Source organism: Terrapene carolina, unplaced genomic scaffold (genome assembly GCF_002925995.2).
Source record: "Terrapene carolina triunguis isolate 2854851 unplaced genomic scaffold, T_m_triunguis-2.0 Scaffold189, whole genome shotgun sequence".
NCBI lineage: Eukaryota > Metazoa > Chordata > Testudines > Emydidae > Terrapene > Terrapene triunguis.
The window spans coordinates 2244433-2267153 of record NW_020664540.1 but is presented as its reverse complement, the minus strand read 5'-3'; the positions used below and the strand labels follow the sequence as shown (position 1 = coordinate 2267153).

General features: G+C 41.9%; 1 protein-coding gene across 1 annotated transcript in view; it reads right to left on the bottom strand.

Moving 5' to 3' along the window:
• Nucleotides 1-22721, bottom strand: part of TDRD9 (tudor domain containing 9) — a 165048-nt gene that overhangs the window by 96538 nt on the left and 45789 nt on the right. The window contains exons 5-8 of the mRNA XM_026654176.1: nt 20794-20830; nt 19903-20025; nt 16158-16238; nt 12970-13134 (exon numbers count right to left, since the gene is read on the bottom strand). Coding sequence (XP_026509961.1) covers nt 12970-13134; nt 16158-16238; nt 19903-20025; nt 20794-20830 — 406 coding nt within the window. The remainder of the gene's footprint in view (nt 1-12969; nt 13135-16157; nt 16239-19902; nt 20026-20793; nt 20831-22721) is intronic.

Sequence of the window (22721 nt, the reverse complement as noted above, 5' to 3'; positions counted from 1 at the left end):
CAGTGCTCTAGGGCTGCGCACTCTGGTGGATCAAAGCAAGTTCGATATAACGCGGTTTCACCTATAACGCGGTAAGATTTTTTGGCTCCCAAGGACAGTGTTATATCAGGGTAGAGGTGTACAGTTTCTCACACAAAACTTCAAATGATAAAGCTTTCACTGCAAATAATGTACACAACGTTTTTCAAAGGAAACGTGCTAATTCTTAAAAGTTACTCATTAGAAACAACAAAGAACAAAGGCAGGTGGCAGTGCAGGCTTTTTAGTGTCCAGCTGCTTACAAAATGCACTGCAACACTCCAGCTAACATCTCAAAATATAATAGTACGAGACTGAAAGACGCCACTATGTGCCACTGATGTGACATGAAGACTACATGTCTACACTTCAAGTTAGGGGTGCGATTCCCAGCTCTTATAGACATACTCATGCTATCTCTCATTGAGTTAGCATGCTGAAGGTGGTAGTAAAGCTGGAGCAGCACAGGGAGCAACGAGCATCAGCACAGGCTAGTTTAATCAAGTATGTATCCATGGGGTCTAGGTGGGTTTGTATTCAGGCCAGCTAGCCCATGCCACCACTTACCACTGCCCGTGTTACCATGGCTACACTAGTTTAACGAGAGCTAGTGTGAGCATGTCTACACAAGCCAGGAATCACACCCCTAGTTCCAAATGTAGATGTAGCCTTAGATAATGAGTAGTCTGAGAAACACAGAAGTGAACTGACAGGAAGCACCTTCACTCGCCACGTTTAAAAAGGAACTGCCTGGAACATTTAGAGGGTAGTGTTTATGCTCTGCATGGGCACTGGCTTATTTATTGCCCACTGCCATCTACGGTAAAAAAAAATCTTTGCGAGAAGGAGTTCCACTGGCCTAGTAGCAACGACCTAACACCCAGAAGCAAGTCCTGGCAGAGTCAACCTTTGGACTGTGACGTTCCCCTCTGGTGTTATCTGGACCGGTGATCTGCTAGGTTACTCCAGTCCTTGACTCTGGGAGCCAGCCTTACCCTGCTCTGCTGTGAGAACCCCCACTCCTGGGCTATTCACGCACAGTCTCTGGCACGTAAGCTGCTCCTTGGATTGTGCAACCGAATGACACTAGCCAATATCTCCGGTCCCAGACACAACCCTAGGAACCTCCGTCTTGCAGTGCCCAGTTACGCCCGCTGGACGCTGCAAGCTTATATGAGTTCGTCAATTTAACAAAGAAATTGATATGCACCAGGCTTGTTATCACAAGGGGAGTCTCTGACATGCTTCAAACCAAACATGTTGCTTCAGGTAGAATAAACAAACAGATTTATTAACTACAAAGATAGATTTTAAGTGATTACAAGTCAAAGCACAATAAGTTGGATTTGGTCAAATGAAATAAAAGCAAAACGCATTCTAAGTTGATCTTAACACTTTCAGTGCCCTTACAAAACTTAGATGCTTCTCACCACAGACTGGCTGGTTGTCCTTCAGCCAGGCTCTCCCCTTAGATCAGCGCTTCAGTCGCTTGGTGATGATGTCTGTAGATGGAGGTGAAAGAGAGAGGAAGACCATGGCAAACGTCTCTCCCTTTTCTCATGTTCTTTCTTCCCTCTTGGCTTTGCCTCCCCGCTTCAGAGTCAGCTGAGCATTACCTCATCACAGTCCCAAACTGACCGAACGAAGGGGGGTGACTCACTCGAGAGTCGAATAGATCCTTAGTTGCTGCCTAGGCCAGTGTCCTTTGTTCCTGTGAAGCCAGGCTGGGTTTGTCCCATACATGCCCTGATGAGGCGTGACCTGCCCCTCTGCTCTTGGGAGAGTTTTTGCCTGGGCTTGCTTTAAGCCATGAGGACACATTTTCAGCCTCATAACTATATACATGAAATTACAACCTGTAACATTACTATAACAACGATTACTATAACATTACCATAACAACAACGCTCAGCACATCATGAGCCTTCCGAAGACACCCAACATGACAAACTTTGCATTAGATACCACACAATCATATTATAAGGATGAACATGGGGGTGTAGGGTGTTCCCACGAAGTACAGAACGTCACAGTAGTGTTTATGCTCTGCATGGGCTCTGGCTTATTTATTGCCCACTGCCATCTACGGTAAAAAAATCTTTGCGAGAAGGAGTTCCACTGGCCTAGTACCAACGACCTAACACCCAGGAGCAAAAGTCCTGTCAGAGTCAATCTTTGGAGAGACTGTTACTGTACATAAGAATGGAACTGTATTCAGCGTCTTGAATATATTAATATTCCAAATGTTCCAGGAGGGCTGTAAGCTAACCTTTTGAAGTTTGTGTTTACGCTGATTCCTTTCTTCTCTTTCCCCATCACACCCTGCAGTTTATCAATCTCTTGAAGCTGATATGCAAGCACATATGATCAATAAAATAATAATCCAGTTAAATACACAGTAAACATCTAACAAATTTTTAAAATACTTGAAGAACGTGCCAACAGAATGGAAAAATACTGCCCTCAGGAAATTAAACTAAATCATGCCTTATGCCTTCCTACAGTCATGACTGACTAGCATCACCTCTGTAAAACGTCTCACAGCTGGGAAGCATAAGCACATATTATGAAGAAGTAACTTCCCTTTCTCTCACCAACTCTTTTCCTCCCTCCTCCAGAAGAAAAGTGATAGAAGAAGACTATGTATACATCAGATCCCAAGAGCATGCGCCTATCCAAACCATAAGAGCTATTATAAGCGGGGACAGGATAGAGGTACACAAAATACTGAATATAAAGATGGTCAACTGGGCCCGCCTATTTACCCTCCCATGATACAACAACAAGGGAACATTTAATGAATTTGAAAAGATGTTTAAATTGAATTTGATTAAAGGAAATAGGTATATGTATATATAATTTTAAACACACACACACACACACACACACACACCCCCCTGTGGAACTCATTGATTGTCAAAGTATCATTCAAACAAAGAGATTAGGTGGATTCAAAAGAGGATCAGACATTTATCCAGATAATAAGAACAGTCAGTTACATTAGAGGTTTGTTTTTTTAAATGAAGGAATATAAAGCCTCATATTTCAGGAAATACACAAACAAGTAACAGATGGGTTTTAGGAAACCAATGTGGACTGATTTAAATCAAGGTGATGTAAGACGTGATTTAAGTCATCCTATTTTTTTAAATTATTGATTTTAAATCAGGTTGAGGCTTTGTAAAATTAATTTGAAGATTTATGCTACTGCAATTTTAGATTAAAACTTATAATGAATTAAATTATAAGTGCTGTGCTGATAAATTAAGTTACCCATGGAACTAATGTGAAGAAGTGTAGCATCAAGAGCTAAAGTTGTATTTATTAAAATCATAAATTGTGTCACTTCAAAAGATAATTACTTTAATGTTATTTAGGCTTACAATCCATTAAGAAAATTACTGCACATTTTATACACTCAGACCAAAATTTGCAAAAATAGGAGCCTTAGGCTCCTAATCCAAATTTAGTATGGATGGGATTTTCAAAAGCAACTGGCAACTTCTCTTTAGTATCTGGTACTTGTCACTGTCAGAAGTACGATAATGTAATAGATGGATTTCTGTTGTGGTATGGCAGTACTAATGTTACCGTACATCATGTTGATGTCTCAGAACATAAACTTCCATTTCTATTTGGCTACCAAAACTTCCAGTTCCCTTCTCTCCATAAGCCGTTCCTTTGCTCACCCTCTTAATAAACATTGCCCATCTATAACCTGAAGATAATTTCCAAGCCTGTATTTCTCACAAAGCTGTGCAATGAGGCCAGCTAACTAAAACTTCACAATTCCTTTCCTATTTTTCTCCTGCTCGTATAAAAATCAAGAGGTTGTGTGTGTGCTTTTGAGTAGCCCTAAGGTACAAATACAACTGCCTGTACCATCATGTTTGTTCCTCCCTACTAAGCAAAGAATGGCTGTAGCCAAGAGGAAAAAAGAGCAGAACAGTAAGAAATAAACAAAGTTAGGAGAATTAAAGCTGAAAGGCCATGTGCGATAGGGGGAGTAATCAAAATGCTTTAAAAAAAAAAAAAAAAAGAAGTACCCATCTTAAGTAGCTGCTCCTCCCTCCCCCCATCCGTTCACAATCTTTGGATTGAAAGGTGTGGTAACTGACCTATAAATTGCCACAATTTTGATAAATTCAACTTGATAGACTTCTCTGTGAACTTCCCAGTTATCTTTTTGTTGCCACCTATCATCAAGAATCTTTCAAAGACATCAGAAATTACATAATCTCTTCCATGCTGTCCATTTGAGCCAACATGTCACTGCTAAATATATGAATGCTGACAGGACATTGTTATAATACATTTCTTGCAGGCTTTTTCTGATGCATCAGAACTTTGATGGCTGCAGGAATCTATTAGTTTCTTTGGTAGTCACTGTGTTCAAGAGAAATAAACATTTGACTAATTTAGTCAATTAAATCTTTCTTTTAACCCTCTTACAAATTGTCTGGTCCTTTCCTTTTTCTATAGGCTTTATCCTTTGATATGGTACAAACTGTAATGGAATCAGATATACTATAGTTGTATTAATTCATCAATTTTCTGCATTATGTGTCACTCGATGGGCATTATATGAATAGCTTCAATTAATCAAGTTTGGCTGATGGATTGTTTCCACATCCTAGTTATTTTTAGAATGGCTATCCCTGTAGTAAGGTCCAGCCCAGGGGTGGCCAAACTGTGGCTCATGAGCCGCATGTGGCTCTTTTACAGTTAAAGTGAGGCTTGCAGAGCCCCCCACATGCCCCCTCCATTCTCCACCTACCAGACTTTGGGGAAAGCTTGGGACGTCTGCCTTGCAGCAGGGTGGAAGGTAGGGGCTTCTGCCCAGCGGGGGCGGGGGTCTCAGGGCATCAGCCCCGTAGGGCACACCTGCCGGGGCTCGGGGCCTTCAGCAGGAGTAGGGTTTCAGCCCCGAGCCCTGGCAGATGCCTCTCCCAGGGAAGAAGCCCCGAACCCCAGCAGGCATGCCCCAGCTCTCGAAATTCTGTAGATTGCCATATGTGGTTCGGAGGGTCAGTAAGTTCGGCCACCCCTGGTCTAGGCTACCACTGTACTGAGGTCCAGAAACAGGCTTTCCATTTTATCCCAAATAGCTTGTTAACCTATAATGTTTCCTAATCTCATCTCACACCATGCCACTATAAATTAATGCAATAGGGTTAAACAGGCCACTCAAGTGTAAGTTTCCTTACAAATGTTTCAACAAAGCCTTGTACCACAATGCAGCGCTCGGAATAATCCCAATTTGTGTCCAATATCATCGCTTTTCTGTCGCTCAAAGATTCACAGGCAGACCTGGTACAGCCCAGAGGGTTTCACTAGGATTGTTATTGATCATGTCCTTTTAACAATCACTGACAGTCAACAGTCATGGATGTCTAAGTTTGCAGAGGTGCTGAACTTGACACCAACCATCGGCTTCTGCTGACAAAAGTGCACCTTCCACTTCGATGACAGCCAGCTAATTAGTCCAATTCAATCAAAAGCTCTTATTAGAGCTGAGCTCTCAGACAGCTTTCCATTCTGAATGGCTTAAGGCTGCCGAAGCATTAGAGACTTAAGCCTCACTTCCTCTGTCATCTGATGAGGAACAGCATTACTGTAATTCAAGTCATCAGTGCTGACTATTGCCAGCTCAGTGCCGGGGCCTCAGCCCTTCAAATATCTATGGATCAGGGAGGACGGAGACACTCACTGCAGTTGGGGGTAAGAAAAACAGCGAGGCTCCAATTCAAGTCTTTAAAGAAACACTTGTCAAGAAGAAAAAGCAAAGGTGAAATGGATTAGACTTTGGAATGTCATCAAGGCATTATGTAAGAAAAGATACGGAAACCTGGGGATCGACTCAGGAAGCCAGTTTAGAACATGCTGCCACCAGGCACAATCTCTGCAGCCCTTATTCAATGTTGAGATGTTTGCGAGTGGAGACAGCACCGGCTTGTCCAGTAAAGAATTGGGATGGCAGCATCAGCCTGAGTCTACAAGATCAGTTGCACAGATAGGAAGATCATTTCAAAAAACTCTCCTCAATTGTCGGTCACCTGCAGTCCCTCTTCCATTTGAAATGGGGCAGGAAGTTCCAGCAGACACCTTCCTTCAAGCAAGTGGATCACACTCCATAAGCTGAAGTCTGGGAAGGCAACAGGGGTTTGTAACTTTATCCCTGAGTTGATGAACACAGGTGAGAATATTATCATACCATTGCTGCATAGGCTCTTCCAGGCCATCTGGGCCACGAATATAATTCCCAGTGACTGGAAGGAATTTGTTATTCTGCCTCTGTTTAAAAAGGGTGATAAACCCAAATGTAGCAACTATAGAGGTATTACGCTGTTGTCAGTCCCAGAGAAGCTCTTGGCTTTTGTGTTAATGTCTCGAAGCAAGGATGCACTTCATGGCAAAGGCTGGGATATTCAGTGCAGCTTTAGATCTCATTTCACAGATCTTTATCTTAAGGCAGCTTTTTGAGAAAATGGATTAATTAAATAAACTTTGCAAAGCACTTTATAGACTTCCATCAGGCCTTTGATTCAGTGCGCTGAACAAGTTGCAGGTCTGACGAGGCGACACAGTGTCCCTGAGAAGACAGTATCATTGACAGAATGGGTCTATAGTGGAACAAACAGCTGTGTTCAATTCAATAGCTGATCCATAGCATGGTTTCCTATTTCCACATGAGTTCAGGAAGGCTGTGTTCTGTCACCATCGTTGTTCAATATCAGCACTGTAGCTGATGGGTAAGTTTGAGGATGCAGTTGTTGGTGGCGCTGAGCAGACCGCCACTCTGCTTTGAGATCTTGCATATGCCAATAACATTGTCTTGTTGGCTCAGTTTGGTGAATCACGGATACTGACGGTTGATCTGGTCAGGCAAGAAGAACAGTGCAATGGTCTGTTTAGTAATCAAGATAAAACTAAATCCCTAGCCATTACCATCAAGGAACGTTCAACTTCAGATTGTAATCAGCTTGGTATTAACTTCTCTGAACAGGATATTAAGCAAGTGGCAACTGCCAAATACCTTTTAGGTGGCATAGACAAGGCTTAAGGATGCTCAAAGGGTGTTAACATTTGTACAGCAGTGGATGCTGCCAGTTTCAGGCCCTTCAGTGGTCTCCAAGGAGATGTAGTGACATCTAGCTTGCTATGAAGCTGTGCAGCTACAAAATAAGAATTATACCAACTCTGGTACACCAGTGAAACACGGGTAATGAGGAAAGCGGAAGAACAGCAAGTGGATGTTTTTGACTCCGTTTCTCTATATTAAGTGGCAGAACATGATCAGTAATGGAGAATGTTCACAGCTGAACCCTCCATCAGCACTGGTTCAGTTTCATAGGCTTTCTGGGAATGGACATTAACAGGAAGGTCAATACATTATAAAGTGTTTACCAAGGAATGCCACTACATGGCTAGTGATCGTGTTGCCACCAAAAACTTCAGCGGCATAATAAGATTGCCAAAGATGGACATAAACTGAACAACCAGCGAGACCACAATAAGGACCTTGCTACAGATTGATCTGGCTGGCTTGATCCACTTGAACTGCAAGGAGACTACATGCCTTTGGGATTTGTGATGATGGCGATGATGTGTGCTAACACCATTACAAAGCAAATGAGGTGTACCATGCCCTTTAGAAACTTAAAATCTAATTATGAATGATGCAACAGGCTAGAAAAATTCACACTGGGCTGCTACTGAGGTTTGTGGCACTTGAGGATTCTGCTTATCAGAAATGTTTAATAACTTTTTATGGTTAATTATCCTTCTCCCACATCAACACCCTTTCTGCTATAAGGGTTCATCAGTTTAAAGTGACAGAGGAAGAAAGAGACCTGATGTGTTGGTTGATCACAAGATGACTATGAGCCACCAATGTGAGGTGGCTGCAAAAAAGGCTAATGCAATTCTAGATGTATTAAACAAGGCATTTCCAGTAGAGATAGAGAAGTATTAATTCCCTGGTACAAGGCACTGATTAGACATCATCTGGAATACTGTTTACAACTTGGTCACCCATGTTCAAGAAAGATGAATTCAAACTAGAACAGAGGCACAGAAGATCTATTAGGATGACCAGAGGAATAGAGAGCCTATCTGATGAGGGGAGACTAAAATCTTGGCTTGTTTAGCCTAGCAAAACAAAGGCTACGGCCTTGGCTACACTTGGGACTTCGCAGCGCTGCCGTGGCAGTGCTGTGAATCGCAAGTGTAGTCGCGCCGCCAGCGCTGCGAGAGAGCTCTCGCAGCGCTGTATGTACTCCACCTCTCCGAGGGGAGTAGCTTGCAGCGCTGCGAACGAGCGTGCAGCGCTGCAGGCACTGATTACACTGGCGCTTTACAGCGCTGTACTCGCTGTGCTCGGGGGGGTGTTTTTTCACATCCCTGAGCGCAGCAAGTTGCAGTGCTGTACAGCGCCAGTGTAGCCAAGGCCTAAGAAGCGATAGGATTGCTCTCTCTAAATACATCAGGGATAAATACCGGGAGTGTGGGGGGTGTGAAGATTGATTTAAGCTCCAGGACGATGTTGGCACATGAACAAATGGGTATAAACTGGTCATGAGTAAATTTGGGCTAGAAATTAGAATAAGATTTCTAACCATCAGAGTAGCGAAGTTCTGAAAGACTCCCAATAGGCGTTGTGGGTACAAACAACGTAATCCATTTTTAACACAGCTTGACAATGAGCGGTATTGTATAATGAGATTGCTTCTGGTAGTGGGGGCAGGGCTCAGCAGCCCTGGGGGGTCTCTTCCAGTTCATGTCTTATGTTCCTAAAAGCTCATGCTTCTGAGTTTCAGCAAGTTACCTGCAGGGGTCAGGAAAGGAATTCCCTCCTTCCCCAATGAATTCTGGGTTGGGGTTTCTTTATCTCCTTCCTCGGAAGCATCAGAGATGGACGCAGCTATAAAGGGGACACTGGATGTGGTGGGCCAGGGTTCTGAGGTGGTACGGAGCATTCTCTCTCGGTGTTTGGCTGGCTGCTTCTTGCTCAGATGCTCAGGGTCTGATCACCATGGTGGGGTCAGAAAGGCATTTTTCCCACAAATCAGATTAGCAATGACCTTGGGGGTTCTCCATCTTCCGCTGCATGGGGCACAGTCTGTTGCTAAGCTCATGTGGGTACATCTCAATCAATTTCCTATTACTGCAGGAGCCTGAGGCACTGATGTACCACCTTCCCTTTTATTCTCTGCATGTAGCACATTATCCTTTAATCTCCTGAGGGCTGTCATGCTTTGATCTAATTTCAGTTTTTGGTTTAGTGTGTGGATGCTGGGTGGTATTGGTGGTCCCCTTCTGGCCTTAAACTTGGTCCTGCTAGTGAAGGCAGGGGGCTGGACTCGATGACCTTTCGAGGTCCCTTCCAGGGGATAGGGATAGCTCAGTGATTTGTGCATTGGCCTGCTAAACCCAGGATTGTGAGTTCAATCCTTGAGGGGGCCACTTAGGGATCTGGGGCAAAATCAGTACTTGGTCCTGCCAGTGAAGGCAGGGGGCTGGACTCTATGAACTTTCAAGGTCCCTTCCAGTACTAGGAGATAGGATATCTCCACTAATTTATTTAATTTATTATTTTAACTCTGATATCACAACAACATAATAAAGCCCTCACCCTTTGCTTGACACAACCCAATTTGCATCACTTGAGCACTATTGAAACTCCTTTAAATAATCAGGAGGCAAAAAGTTTACGAACTTCTATTCAGACTTTTCCTCTTGCACTACAATCCCTTCTTTAAAAAAAAAAAAAAAGAAAGAAAGAAAAAAGAACAAAATACCACAGATCTGCTTGGATAAGATCTGTATGAGTAATTAGCCTGTCATTTCCCTAGTTACATTATGGGTTCTGTGCAAGACCATAAAGAAAGAAAAAAAAGAAAAAAAACCCCACAAAATCACCTTCCCCAGAATAAAAGTCTGTTACAAATCAACAGATCTTGCCATAAATTAAAATTGCTTTTGGGGAGGCATGTCAAAAGCCAGTTACTTTTTATTAAGACTGCCAGTTGAATCTTTGTGGCTTCACTAGCCCCTTTAAGGAGTTACAAATTTGAAATAAAAAGCCTCTGTATTTCGTGAATAGATACATCTATGGTGTTCTAGTATCTGAGCCCAAATTTTAGAAAGGAGGTTCAATTATCTGTATATAATTCACTCACTGTACCATAAGTGTTCTTTACAGTCTAGTATATTACCACGCATTTTCTGGGTCATTCATGCTAATACCTAAACACAAACTCTTCATGAATATTTAATGAGACAGCTAAACAACAAGGGGACTCAGTCTAAAGTAAAGGTTATACAGCCTAAGTCAAGCCTTACAGCTTTCTCAGCAAATTTGCTGTTCCATGTGAGTAGGTTACAATGCCGTGCGTAGTTTGAGATAGAAAAGCTGGCCCCTGTAAATGCTCATTTCATATAGGTACTCCAAACAGTCACATGTCTAAAATCGCCTCAGATCAGTCTTCCTTCTAAAACCCCATTGAAAGACGCAAGAACTGCTCTAGATCAAATTACAAATGTGTTCAGTACACAGAAAATTCTGAAATGGGTCAGTTGTGGCTTTGTCACAAATGCAGTGAATAAAGTGTTGTGCAGCCTCAGGCGCAGACTGGGGAGCAGAATGCAATTCAGTCACACACTATCTTCCAGTTTCTCCCTGCTCTGGATGGAAAGTACTCTCCACCAGCCTTATGCTGTGCAGCAGATGTCACCTTGTGCACCACCATAGCTGTGCTGGCCAGGATGTCAGGAGTGGAAGCCACGACTCTTCCCCATCACCCTCCTCTTCCCTGCATGCCTGGAGTTGGTGAAACAGGGCTCTATGAGGCTTGCTCTCCCTTCTTTGCTGCTACTCATGGTAAGTGCATGCAGGATGGGCCACAATCTGATCCACAGTAAGGAATTATCTGTAAATGTGGACGTCCTATCCATGTGATGAGACATCCACATTAGAGGATGTGATCCTCTTACAAGAGACAGAAGCCATGGAATAATATAGCATTGAGCTTCTAGTTAACTTACCATAATTGCTTTTACCAAAAAATATTGTTTTGTTCACTGTGATAGCAATACATAGAAGGAAAAGTTACTCTTGCACATATAATATGGATTAGTTTCAAATACCGTCTCATTGCAACTATGCTCATTCACACCCAGATGGAGGTGAGTCTGTGACAAGTAAGTCATCTTTATTACAAGCATACTATAAAAAAAAAAAAAAAAACACCACACTATCTGGCTTTTAAATAATGCAATTACTCACAGGTACTGGTTTTCATTAGTCTTTTCTTCTCACATCCTGCCCAGCAAAATCCTTTGTAGACAGCATGATGGCTCCACCAATTAGAAAGCAAGAAGCAAAAAAATCCATCATAGGTGGTTCATAAACCCTAGTCCACCCATTTTCTCAGTAAGAAAGCTTCCAAAGCAGGAATTCCTATGTTCCTATACATTGCAGGGAGTTTACCTTAAGTCCCAACTTTAAGCTTGAAGGGATTCTGGAGGAGGGAATGACTGTTCATCACCTTCTCTACATTACCCAGAAGGTGAAATTGCCTTAATCAATGAGTATTCAGTTGAAACTGACTGTACGTTTGACTCTAGGTTGGGCACTTAGCAACGTCCTAAGAAACTTAAGTTAAAATTCCATCTCTTCTGAACATCAGGCAGTCAAGCCCAAGAACTGTGGGTTGCAGAAAACAACCAGACTTTGTGACAGGAGTAAAGCACAGTATAAAGTGATGCTCCAGAGGTCACAGAACCAGGAGTGATGGGGCCACTCGCCAAACAAGCAGAAATTGTTTCTGAAAGCTTCTCTCAAAAATATGGGATCAACTTGCTTCCAGAAGCTGGTTGGTTGGTTGGGCCTTCTTGCTGGAGATGAATCAGTCAGCTTTTGTAGATCTCAAATGCTGACACACTTACTAGAAAACATGAAAGTGAAGGCCCGAAGTCTCCGCAGTTCTGCAAAGCTTTCCTTGCCTAAAGAAACAGCAGGAAGGAATAGAGAGGTTCCCTCTCAAATTGACACCCCTAACTACCTAAATGTTCTCTCTCCCACCCCACCAAAAAAAACCTTTAACAAACAAATCAACCAACCAAAAAAGCCCAGTTTTTACCCCCCAAAAGAGGAGAGACAAACTACAGAAACCCCACTAGGAATTGCACCATTGCTATTGACTTTAGGTGGAAGGAGTTTGGGTACTATGGTGATGGGAGCAGTATGAAACTAAGATAAATAGATGCAGGTGGGAGTGATGCAGGAAGCAGGAGATTGGGGGATGCAAGTTACCCAGTCTGGTTGTCACACCAGACTATAGCAGCATTTACTGGGACTGCAAGTCCAAAAAGATGATCTAAGACTCCAGCACAATGATGCTGAGGCTATGAGAAATGTGGGGCCATGTTCCTAAAAATGAAACATGCCTTCATTATGATGCAAACCAGACTGGAAGGGTAGTGGTGAAACTCAGACCACTGGTAACTACAGGGGCAGAGCATAACGTAAGACTGAGGGAGACCCTCTACAGAAAAAGTGCACTGCTGAACAAAAACCTTCACTGTTTTTGTACTATAAGGGGGAAAAGAAGGCAGATTTAGAGCGGCATAAGGACTGAGATACCCACTACTCCATGCTCCCAGAATGCAGGAAGCAAAGAACAAAAAGTGGGTGGAGTGGGGGGTTATATACTAATTCACAGGTCTTCTCATTCTGCTTCCTGATTGGTGGAGGCATTAAGCCACTGTAAAGTCTGTTGCTGGGTAGAATGTATAGACTCCTCTAACACCATAATACTGTAATTAGTATCTAGACTTTCAGAACCAGTTTAATAATTTATCTAGAACATAAAGGCATCATATTTTTGAAGAGCCCATCCCAAATGCTATCTTGTTATAACAAAGGAAACAGAATATTGTTCACTATACCTTGATGTAACTAATGTGCCTCAAATCATTAAGATAGTATTCTTCAATGGCATAGGGCTTGCCTTCCACCTCGAACACGTAGGCTGGATACAGTTTGTTACGAATCGGAACCACAAAGTAGTCAGCAAATTCTTTACAGTTAATTGTAGCAGACATCAAGATTACCTGTTAAAAAGAATTTGTATAATTTAGTTAAATATTAGCAGTAATCCACATCACGTCACACTAAGATTCAAAAGAGTGAACAAAGTTATTGCTATGAATGAAAACCTAACTGAATATTTAACTCTTCTTTAGCTTATGATTCCTACACAATCCTTAACAGAAGAAAAGCTTATGGCAGACATTTTATGAATTCAAAGGGAATTTTAAATGCGAGAGACACAGGTCACCTACACTTCCTCCCCAGAAGGGCAAGACTACTCCCTGTGATTCATTTACTAATATCTAGTTTTAAGCATCTCAAGTGATGGGACTTATCACTCTCTTTGGAAAATTATACCCCAGTTTACCATTTGCCTAAAATGTTTTTTAAAATATCTAGATCATTTTAAGGCCAAGTCTACACTATGGGTGCTACAGTGGCACAGCTATGCCACTGTAACCCTGTAGCATAGACGCAAACAACAGCGACGGCACTGGGTTTTCTGTCCCTGTAGGAACTTTACCTTCCTGAACAATAGTGGCAGGGATTAGGCTGGCATAATATGTCACTTGGGGATGTAGATTTTTTCACTAGGTTTTGGGGGGGGGGGGCGGCGCTATTGAAGACATACACTAAAGCTTGAATATATTTCAAGATGACAAGGGGCCATGGAATCAACACTTAGGGTCAGATGTTCTATCTTGTTCTGCTTAGCAGCACAAAGAAAGCAGAAGTCACCCACAAGTCACCTGCTGGCAATTCCTTGGCATGGAAGTCATCAAAAAGCGTACAGCCAGCATAATCAGCCTAGATACACTACTCCCCGTGGGGGACAAAGTTTATTGGGGCAAGCCAAACAAATGACTGTAGTGCACATTCCTCTAGCTATCCGTAGCTGGCATACAGATGGTGAGAGTTTGCTAGTCCAGGTTGGAACAACCTGTGATCTCAGAGAATCAGGGAACTGCAAATGGTTGTTAGTTCTCAGCTTCTTTTTCTCCCTCTCCTGGAATGCCCTGAGCAACTATAGTGGATGGAAGTCATCTTTTGCTAGACTCTCCCCTACACTTGGCCAGGATCAGTCAAGTTCACTATGAGGGCTCCTATAGCCCAGAACAGAAACAGAGTAACAGAACTATTCCGCTCCCACTGTGATGCAGTAGACAGCCGGCCTGGGAGCTGCTGAAGCAGGAATGATACAGCAGCTGCTCAGCGAACTGCCAGCTCATATCACAATTTTTTCTGGGGTTGCAATGCAGTGGCAGCCAGTTGAGGAGCTGGTGCTCTCTAGCCTCAAGGCTGATTTATACTCTTCTGTTTAAAACCCATAGGGTGCATCTCAAGGAGTATATTTATATTTCATGATCAAACAATCTTTTTAACAGTTTCCCTGAAGGGCCATAAATGACCTTGGATCAAAGGTTGGATACCACTGCCTTAGACTAGTTTCCCCACATCCTCACTAGTTGCTTAGTCAAGCTATATTAGCTCTCTCTCTCACACACTCTTCAACGCCCTAATCATGTTTGCTGCTATTCCCCAACCCCCTTTCAATTTGACACTCTCTTTCTTTTAGCATAACGCTGATGGTGAGTGCAGTATTGCAGTTTCTGTCTTCCAAAGCTATACAGAGTAACTACTACCTCCTGCTTCGTGACATGATGCCTCTGCAGCTCAAAACTGAGCTGACTTTGTTTTCAACTCTCATTTCAAACTCATCTGATTTGCCATCCTGTATTACTCCTACTTCAGCATTTGAGCTTTTGAGACATCTACTCTCACTGAACTTGTCCTATATTATTTTTCCCAACTGTCTTAATTTGCATTTTTCCAAACTGAGTCTCATTGTTACTTTCTGCCTAAAAATTCTAATCTCTCAAGGCCCCTTTGCAATATTTCTCTGGTCTACTAGGTGTTTGCAACTCCTCCCAGTACAACAACTCAGAATTAATCTTTATTTCCCTTCTAGATTATTAATGAAGAGATTTAATAAGATCAGACCATACACAGATATGATTGTTACCTACTAGTAACAAGAGTTCTCTGACTATTGTGCCTCTGCAGCTCCAATCTACTTAAGTGGGATACCATACCACAGGAGCTATAGAGCCAGAGTGGTAAAATCATTAGGAGCATTGACATCAACCATGGACCCAAATTTTCTAGAACCAGCACTGAGCTACACTTAAATGTTTTAGGCTGGCAGAACTACCCTATGAGCTGTGTCATTATCTCAGCCCACTATGCAATTTAAGTCACTTTTAAGACTTAAACAGCAGAGACCTGATTGAACATTTCCACACCAAGACTTTGCACTCTACATTTGCACAAAGGAGAAAACAAACTTATTTTTTCATGTGTGCACAGAAAATTTCAACTATAAACTTGTATTAGCAGATTTGTATATATACAGTAATATAATATTTGTATTTTTGCTATTTTCTCAAGAATTTTGCTCCATTTAAAGAAAATATACATAACAAATGGGGGAAGGGATAGCTCAGTGGTTCGAGCATTGGCCTGCTAAACCCAGGATTGTGAGTTCAATCCTTGAGGGGGCCACTTAGGGATCTGAGGCAAAAATCAGTACTTGGTCCTGCTAGTGAAGGCAGGGGGCTGGACTCGATGACCTTCCGGGGTCCCTTCCAGTTCTATAAAATAGGAATATCTCCATATATTTTTAGACACAAATAAAAAAATATCACATTTATCCAAGCGGAAGCACTGCCCTCAACATCCAATATTTAATTCCAGTCAAATATTCATATTATATTTTCTGTAGCCCTAAGCACATTTTAGAAATTAATGCATCCTAACATTAAGAAAAAAAAATCTTAGAATACATTATACTGGTCAAAGAAGAATGCCTGTTAGCCTACTAACTTACTAGGACTGAGGAACTCTATAATATTTTAACTTAATGTGAGTCACTATTTTCATATCAGCTCTTCAAAAACTATACACAGTGCAGAATGCAAACGAGTAAAGCTGATCTTGAGAATGTTATTCTATAAAAAAAGAGTGGAAAGCAATTCAAACTTGCCTTCACAAATCGTGAATTTGTATGCAATAGTTTACGGACTACCAATAGCAGAAAATCCATTTCTTCAGTACGTTCGTGCACCTAGAAAAAGAAATAATATGTATGTATGTGTGTATATATTACTCAGGTATATTTGTTTTAACCCCCATTCCTCCTTTCCCTAGCCTCCTCTTTTACTGGTTAATGTCACATTCTACATTTTTCTAATTTAGACTAAGATTTTCATGGCTGGAAGTGTGTCTTTTTAAGCACCTGTAAATCACCAAAGTTAACATGCCTTATAAGTCAGCACAGCAGTTTTGAACATCTGAAAATTCCTGTTAAAGATTTTTATAAACAATTAACTTTGTGGGGCAAATGTAGGTAGCTAATAATCAGCACTGGCCACTAGTTCCACTAGGCGGAACAGTAATACCTGCAAAAAGAACAGGAGTACTTGTGGCACCTTAGAGATTAACAAATTTATTTGAGCATAAGCTTTCATGGGCTACAGCCCATTTATAAAAGATGCATTGAATGGACATTCTATGCATCTGAAGAAATGGGCTGTAGCCCACGAAAGCTTACGCTCAAATAAATCTGTTAATCTCTAAGGTGCCACAAGTACTCTTGTTCTTTTCGCGGATACAGACTAACACGGCTGCTACTCTGAAACCACTAATACCTGCATTATTACTGTCAAACAGGGCTGGCATCAGACTACCCTTGGAGGTAGAGTACGTATTCAATGCTATTATTCATTCAGTATTGACAAATATAAAGTAATGCATATTGGTGGGAATAAACTGAACTAATACTATACCTTAATGAGTTCTATATTAACTGTATTAACTCAGGAAAGAGATCTGGGAATCACTACTGACAGTTCAATGAAGACCTTTCTGCTCAATGTACAGCAGCAAAGCCAAAGCAAGCAAAATATTAGGATGCATAAGGAATGGGATGGAAAATAATACTAAAGATACTAAAATTGCCATTACATAATCAGTGGTACACCCTCACCGAGAATCCTGTGTTCTGTTCTGGTCATCCTACCTCAAAGGATGTAGTAGAACTAAAAGTGGGGTCTTAAATAAGTAGCTAGAAGATGAGGGGCATAGACAGGACTCCGCTGAAGAGAGACTGAAGAGATTAATACATATTCAAGTCAGAAGGGACCATTTATAATTTAGTCTGATCACCCGCATAACAGAGGACATAGAACCTAACCAAATATTTCTGCATCAAGCCCATTAACTTCAGTTTGAACCAGGGCCGGCTCTGGCTTTTTTGCTGCCCCAGGCAAAAAAAGCCTCTCGCCGCCCTCCCCCGCCCCCGGCGGGGAGCGCAGCAGAGGAGGGCGGAGAGCCCGGCCGGGGCTCCGCTCTCCCCGGCGGCCAGAGCGCCGGGAGGAGGGCGGCGAGCCCACTGCGGCTCCGCTCTCCCCGGCGGCCGGAGCGCCGCGGGGAGGGCGGCGAGCCCAGTCGCGGCCCCACTCTCGGGCCGGAGCGCCGCGCCACCACCCTCCAGGTGCCACCCCAAGCACATGCTTGGTGGGCTGGTGCCTGGAGCGAACTATAGCATATATATTACAAAGATATCCAGTCTTGATTTAAAGACTTTGACTGATGAAAAATTTACCATATTCCTAGGCAAACTTTTCCAAAAGTTAATTACTCTGTTAAAAAAAATGCACCTTATTTCTGTTCTCAGTTTATCAAGCTTCAGCTTCCAACCACAGGATCTCATTATGCCTTTTTCTGTTAGATTAAAGAGCCATCTCTTATCAGAAATCTTTCCCACATAAGTACTTGCACACTGATCTAGTCATGGACGTGGCCCTCTGAAGGGGTCACGGGCTCTGCCTATCAATAACAGGCTCCACAAGGGGGAATGGGGCAACTCAGGTTCACTTGGGACTAGTTAACTCACTGAGTAACTGGGAGGCAGAGGCAGGGAGCACCCATGCATGATAAAACAAAGCTACCTCCCAAAAGGGTCCGGCTAGAGAACAGAGGCTCCTAGGAGAATCCCTGTCCCCAAAATGCAGAAAGAGAAACTCCCCAAGTGGAGGGCTCCTTGGGGAAGCTGATGAGGGAGCTCACTAGGAAAGGAAACAAAGGAAGAATAGTCCTAGGTGGGAGAGGCTCAGAAAGGGAAGAATATGAATTCCAAGTCTCAACAAAACCTGGAAGGACTTCATCAAATAGCAGCAGAAGCCCCAGATGAGAGGATTTATATACAGTTCTGAGGAAGGGTCATCATAGTTTGACTACTGTGGGGACCTTGACCCAAGTGGAGAGACCCTTCCTCAGACAAGAGGCCCTGACTCCTGAAAAGGATACCAGGTCAAGAAGGCACTATTGGTAAGGGACTTGACATAGGTGGGGTTGACGGACTAAGGTTAACTTAGTCCATTCTCCCTCCAGCTAAAGATGCTGGAATGTTGGCCTATTTATATAATGTTCTGCCTTTGGTTTAAGAACCAGAACCCTGAAGGGGCACTATTCAATATACATAAGCTTCATTGGACTTATTGAAAGCCCACTAAGTGAAATTGAGTCTGAGATGTAATTGTGGAGCTTCACTGGACCACTAGGGGGCACTCCAGCCATGAGTGCCCCATCACACCTTCGCCTGGATGAACTTGAGCACCTTAAATCTCTAACTATAATGGCATTTTTTCCAGACCTCAAATCATTCTTTTTTGAATGCTTTCCATTTTTCCAACATCCTTTTTGAAGTATGGACATCAAAATTGGATATTATTCCAGTAATAGTCTTGTTTATGCTGTATACAGGAGTTAAAACCATCTCCCTATTCCTACTTGACATTCCCCTGCCTATACACTCAAGAATCATATTCACCCTGTTGGGCTACACCACCACACTGGGAATGCTCCTGTTCAATCTATTATGTACAATGACCCCTAAGTCCTTTTCAGTGTCACTGCAGTCCATGATTCAGTCCCGTATCTTGTAAATGTGACCTACGTTATTTGTTTCTAGATACAGGAACTTGCATTTGGCTGTATAAAAATGTTCAGGTCTATTTACCTTAGAATAGAGGAGGATAAATAGGGACATTATAAAAACTACCCAAATTAATGAATGGCATTCTTGAGAGGGTAGACTGGAAGCATCTATCAAACTGTTTCAGAACAGCAATAGAGAAAACTCTTATCAGTGAATAAACCAGGAACGAAAACGATACCTTGTTTTACCAGACCTAATAAAATGCAGAGAACTGGAAAGCAAGTCTAATGGTTCTTTCTTGCTCATACTCCTGGCCATAGGAGGGCCATATTTTTTTCTCCAATACAGCCTTTAGTGCTGTAATGAGGTCTCTGAAGACCAAAGATCCTTGTTTAAGGCAACGACAATCACAAAGTAGTCCCCTCCCCAGACGCAAAGAGATGCCTGGCTAGCAATGAGCCCCTCAGCAGAAATCCTCATAGTAGATTTCAGACATCAGTCATTTGAAGAGATGTGTGAAGAGTTAGATGCCACCTCATAAACATTTCAGTTAAAAACATTTCCTCAAGCCTTTAACATCTCTATGCAGAGGATCACTCTGGAACTGAGTCAAGTCGGAAGTTCTAGAACTTAGCCATGATACTCCCAGAACAATCATATAAGGGTCTTCATAAATGTTCAAAGGGATCTTCACAACTAAACTCAATTTAATTATCTAAATCAGAGTAATAATGATAAAAACAGCATGAGTTTTTCCTTCAAACTGAGGTTAATTTTATCTTCAACTTACTTCATCTATGAAGATGTGTGTAAACTCTGCAAGGCTTTTGGCACCAACTATTTTCTGAAGGAGCACTCCAGTCGTCATATAAATTAATCTTGTGTCCTTTGTTGCTACTTTCTCTAGCCCAACCTAAAACATGGGGGGGAAATATTTCATTACTCCAAATATGTTTCACACATGACATGCTATTGGACAGTTCAAAATTCTAAGCAAAAAGCACAGATGTGTGATGCTTCCCACAAACAGGTATATCTGAAGCACCGCAGATTGAAATGCAGTATAAATCAGTTATGAGAGCCCATTTAAACTTGTGAAAGCAATTAATGAAGTGTCTTTTCCATGCATTGTAACTTTAGAGCCCACAATCAATTAACTAAGGTGGAATGGAACCGTATCTCCTTGGCAAATCTCGAACCACAAACATAAATTTACATAAATCAAGGACATTTGAGAGTAGTTTGAAACTTCAGCTGTTCTTGCTGTAGGTCCAACCTGAAAAACTGTTCTTTAGGAGATTTTAAAGTGGGAGAAAAAAATTTGCTGATCTCATCTTCATTCAAAATGGCCAAAGGTGTTCTGCTCAAAATTAAACAAAAAATGAACCAGGCGGGGAGTGGGGAGGAGACCATCTTCAGACAGAGACCAAACATGGGTTGTGTAATCCCAAAGAGATGAGAGTTCTGCACAGTTATGTTAAAAGGAGGGTTTTTAATCATTTAAAAAGTTTTGTAACCTTAACTATTTTGGGTGCTGCTAGACTTCAACTAGTTTTCCAGTGCAAAAATCATCCTCCTTATTTTTTATTTCTTTGGGTTGTGCTCAGCCCACACAAATCCTAGTAAAAATATACATGAAAAATATCCTGAAGACAACAGGACACATGAAACCATTTTACACTTTTAAGCCTTTTCCTCCCATAGTGAACCAACTAGCAATGATATAATTTTTAGTTCAGAGTCTCAGCATAGAAGGTAAAGCATCCCATCTAGCAATAAAAAAACTAGAACGATGTGAGGCCACACCTGGAGTATTGTGTCCAGTTTTGGGCCCCACACTACAAGAAGGATGTGGAAAAATTGGAAAGAGTCCAGCAGAGGGCAACAAAAATGATTAGGGGGCTGTGGCACATGACTTCTGAGGAGACGCTGAGAGAACTGGGATTATTTAGTCTGCAGAAGAGAAGAGTGAGGGGGGATTTGATAGCTGCTTTCAACTACCTGAAGGGTGATTCCAAAAAAAGGATGGATCTAGACTTTTCTCAGTGGTACGAGATGACAGAACAAGGAGTAATGGTTTTCCGGTCTAAGATTGAGCAAAATTCCTTCCATTTTTTTGAAGTTATGTGAAAACTCAAACTTTTCCACTATAAAGACTCCTAATGTATGTTTTTCTAAAAAATATGCTCTAGGAATTATTTTGGGGAAGTTACACGGCTTGTGTTATACAGGGGATCAGACTAGAGGATCACAATGGTCCCTTCTGACCTGAAAATCTAACCAAACGTTATGACAAAGGTTACAGCAAAATCAGCTCAAATCCGAAACTTGACATGGACAATCTGTAGTGAGGACTACAGCACTTTTGCATGGTTGGTGGGGAAAGGGAAATGTAGACTGAAAATGAGCATAGTACATGCTTGAAAATTTTCACCAAGCAAAATCTAATGAAGTCCTGCTCTTTCCTGCCAGCTCTGCCTTCCCTTGCCCAACCTCACAGGCCCAGAAGCTTCTGCTCTCAAACTGCTGTTAGAACATCCAACTTCTATAAGTGAGAATGGACATTTTGGAGATTGTGGGGGGTAGGAAATCATAGGATTTAGTGACAATATTTGAGTGGAGAAGGAGTTGAAAGTGACACCAAGGTTGGAGCAGAATGGATGACGGAGCTGCTCCAATAATTGAGAAAGGATGGGGAAGGGTGGATTTAGGAGGGAAAAGAAGTTAAGCTTTTGACAGGCTGAGAAGTTGTTGGTGCCAAGACATCCATGAAGAGATGTTTGAGACAATCAGATGCAAGTTTGGACAGATAGGAGAAGATAGATCTAAAGGTATTAACACAGACATGGTAAAGCCAAGCAGATGGATGATGTTATCTAAAGAGTTCAAAGGAACAGAAAGACCAAATATAGTTCCCACTGAATAAAGTTACAGAACAGAAAAAGAACACACCCAGTGAAAGATTCTTAAGAAAGAAAGAAAAAGAGCCATGAAAGCTGAGACTTTGCAAGAGGAGGTGAGTTTCAAAAAGAACCAAGTGAATCTAAGACCAGGGTGCTGAAGCAGAAAAAATGGACGATGGGGTTAGGAGAGGAAAGCTTATGCTTGACAGTTTGTTATTTGTTAAGCATCAACAATGTGCTTAGCATCTACTTTTGGGTTTTTAGTAGTGCTTTTCACTGTGGCACCCAACTTCTTCAGGCCAGTATCTTTGATCTAAAATATTCCTGTGACATTATTGAAATGAACGGTGACCGTATAGATCATTGTTGCAACCAAGGTCCTATAGTTACACCAAATTTTGTACAAAGGAGGTCAAGTAAGGTGTCTATGGAAAGGTTGTAATTTGCTGGTTATGATTATGCTGTCTGTATGTGTGTATCATTTTTGTATTTGAAGTTACGAATATTGGCTATGTACTTGTAGCTCAAGGTGTTTGATTTTAAGTAGCATCAGTGAAGCATTTGGTCAGCTTCTTGAGAAAGGACTATCCTGAGTAAGTGCCCAATCAAGAAACATTTAACTGACAATGGACTTTGGGAGACGCCAATCCACATCTGAGCTTTCCTGGGAACGTTCAAACTAACATTAAACAATGCAAAAGCAAAA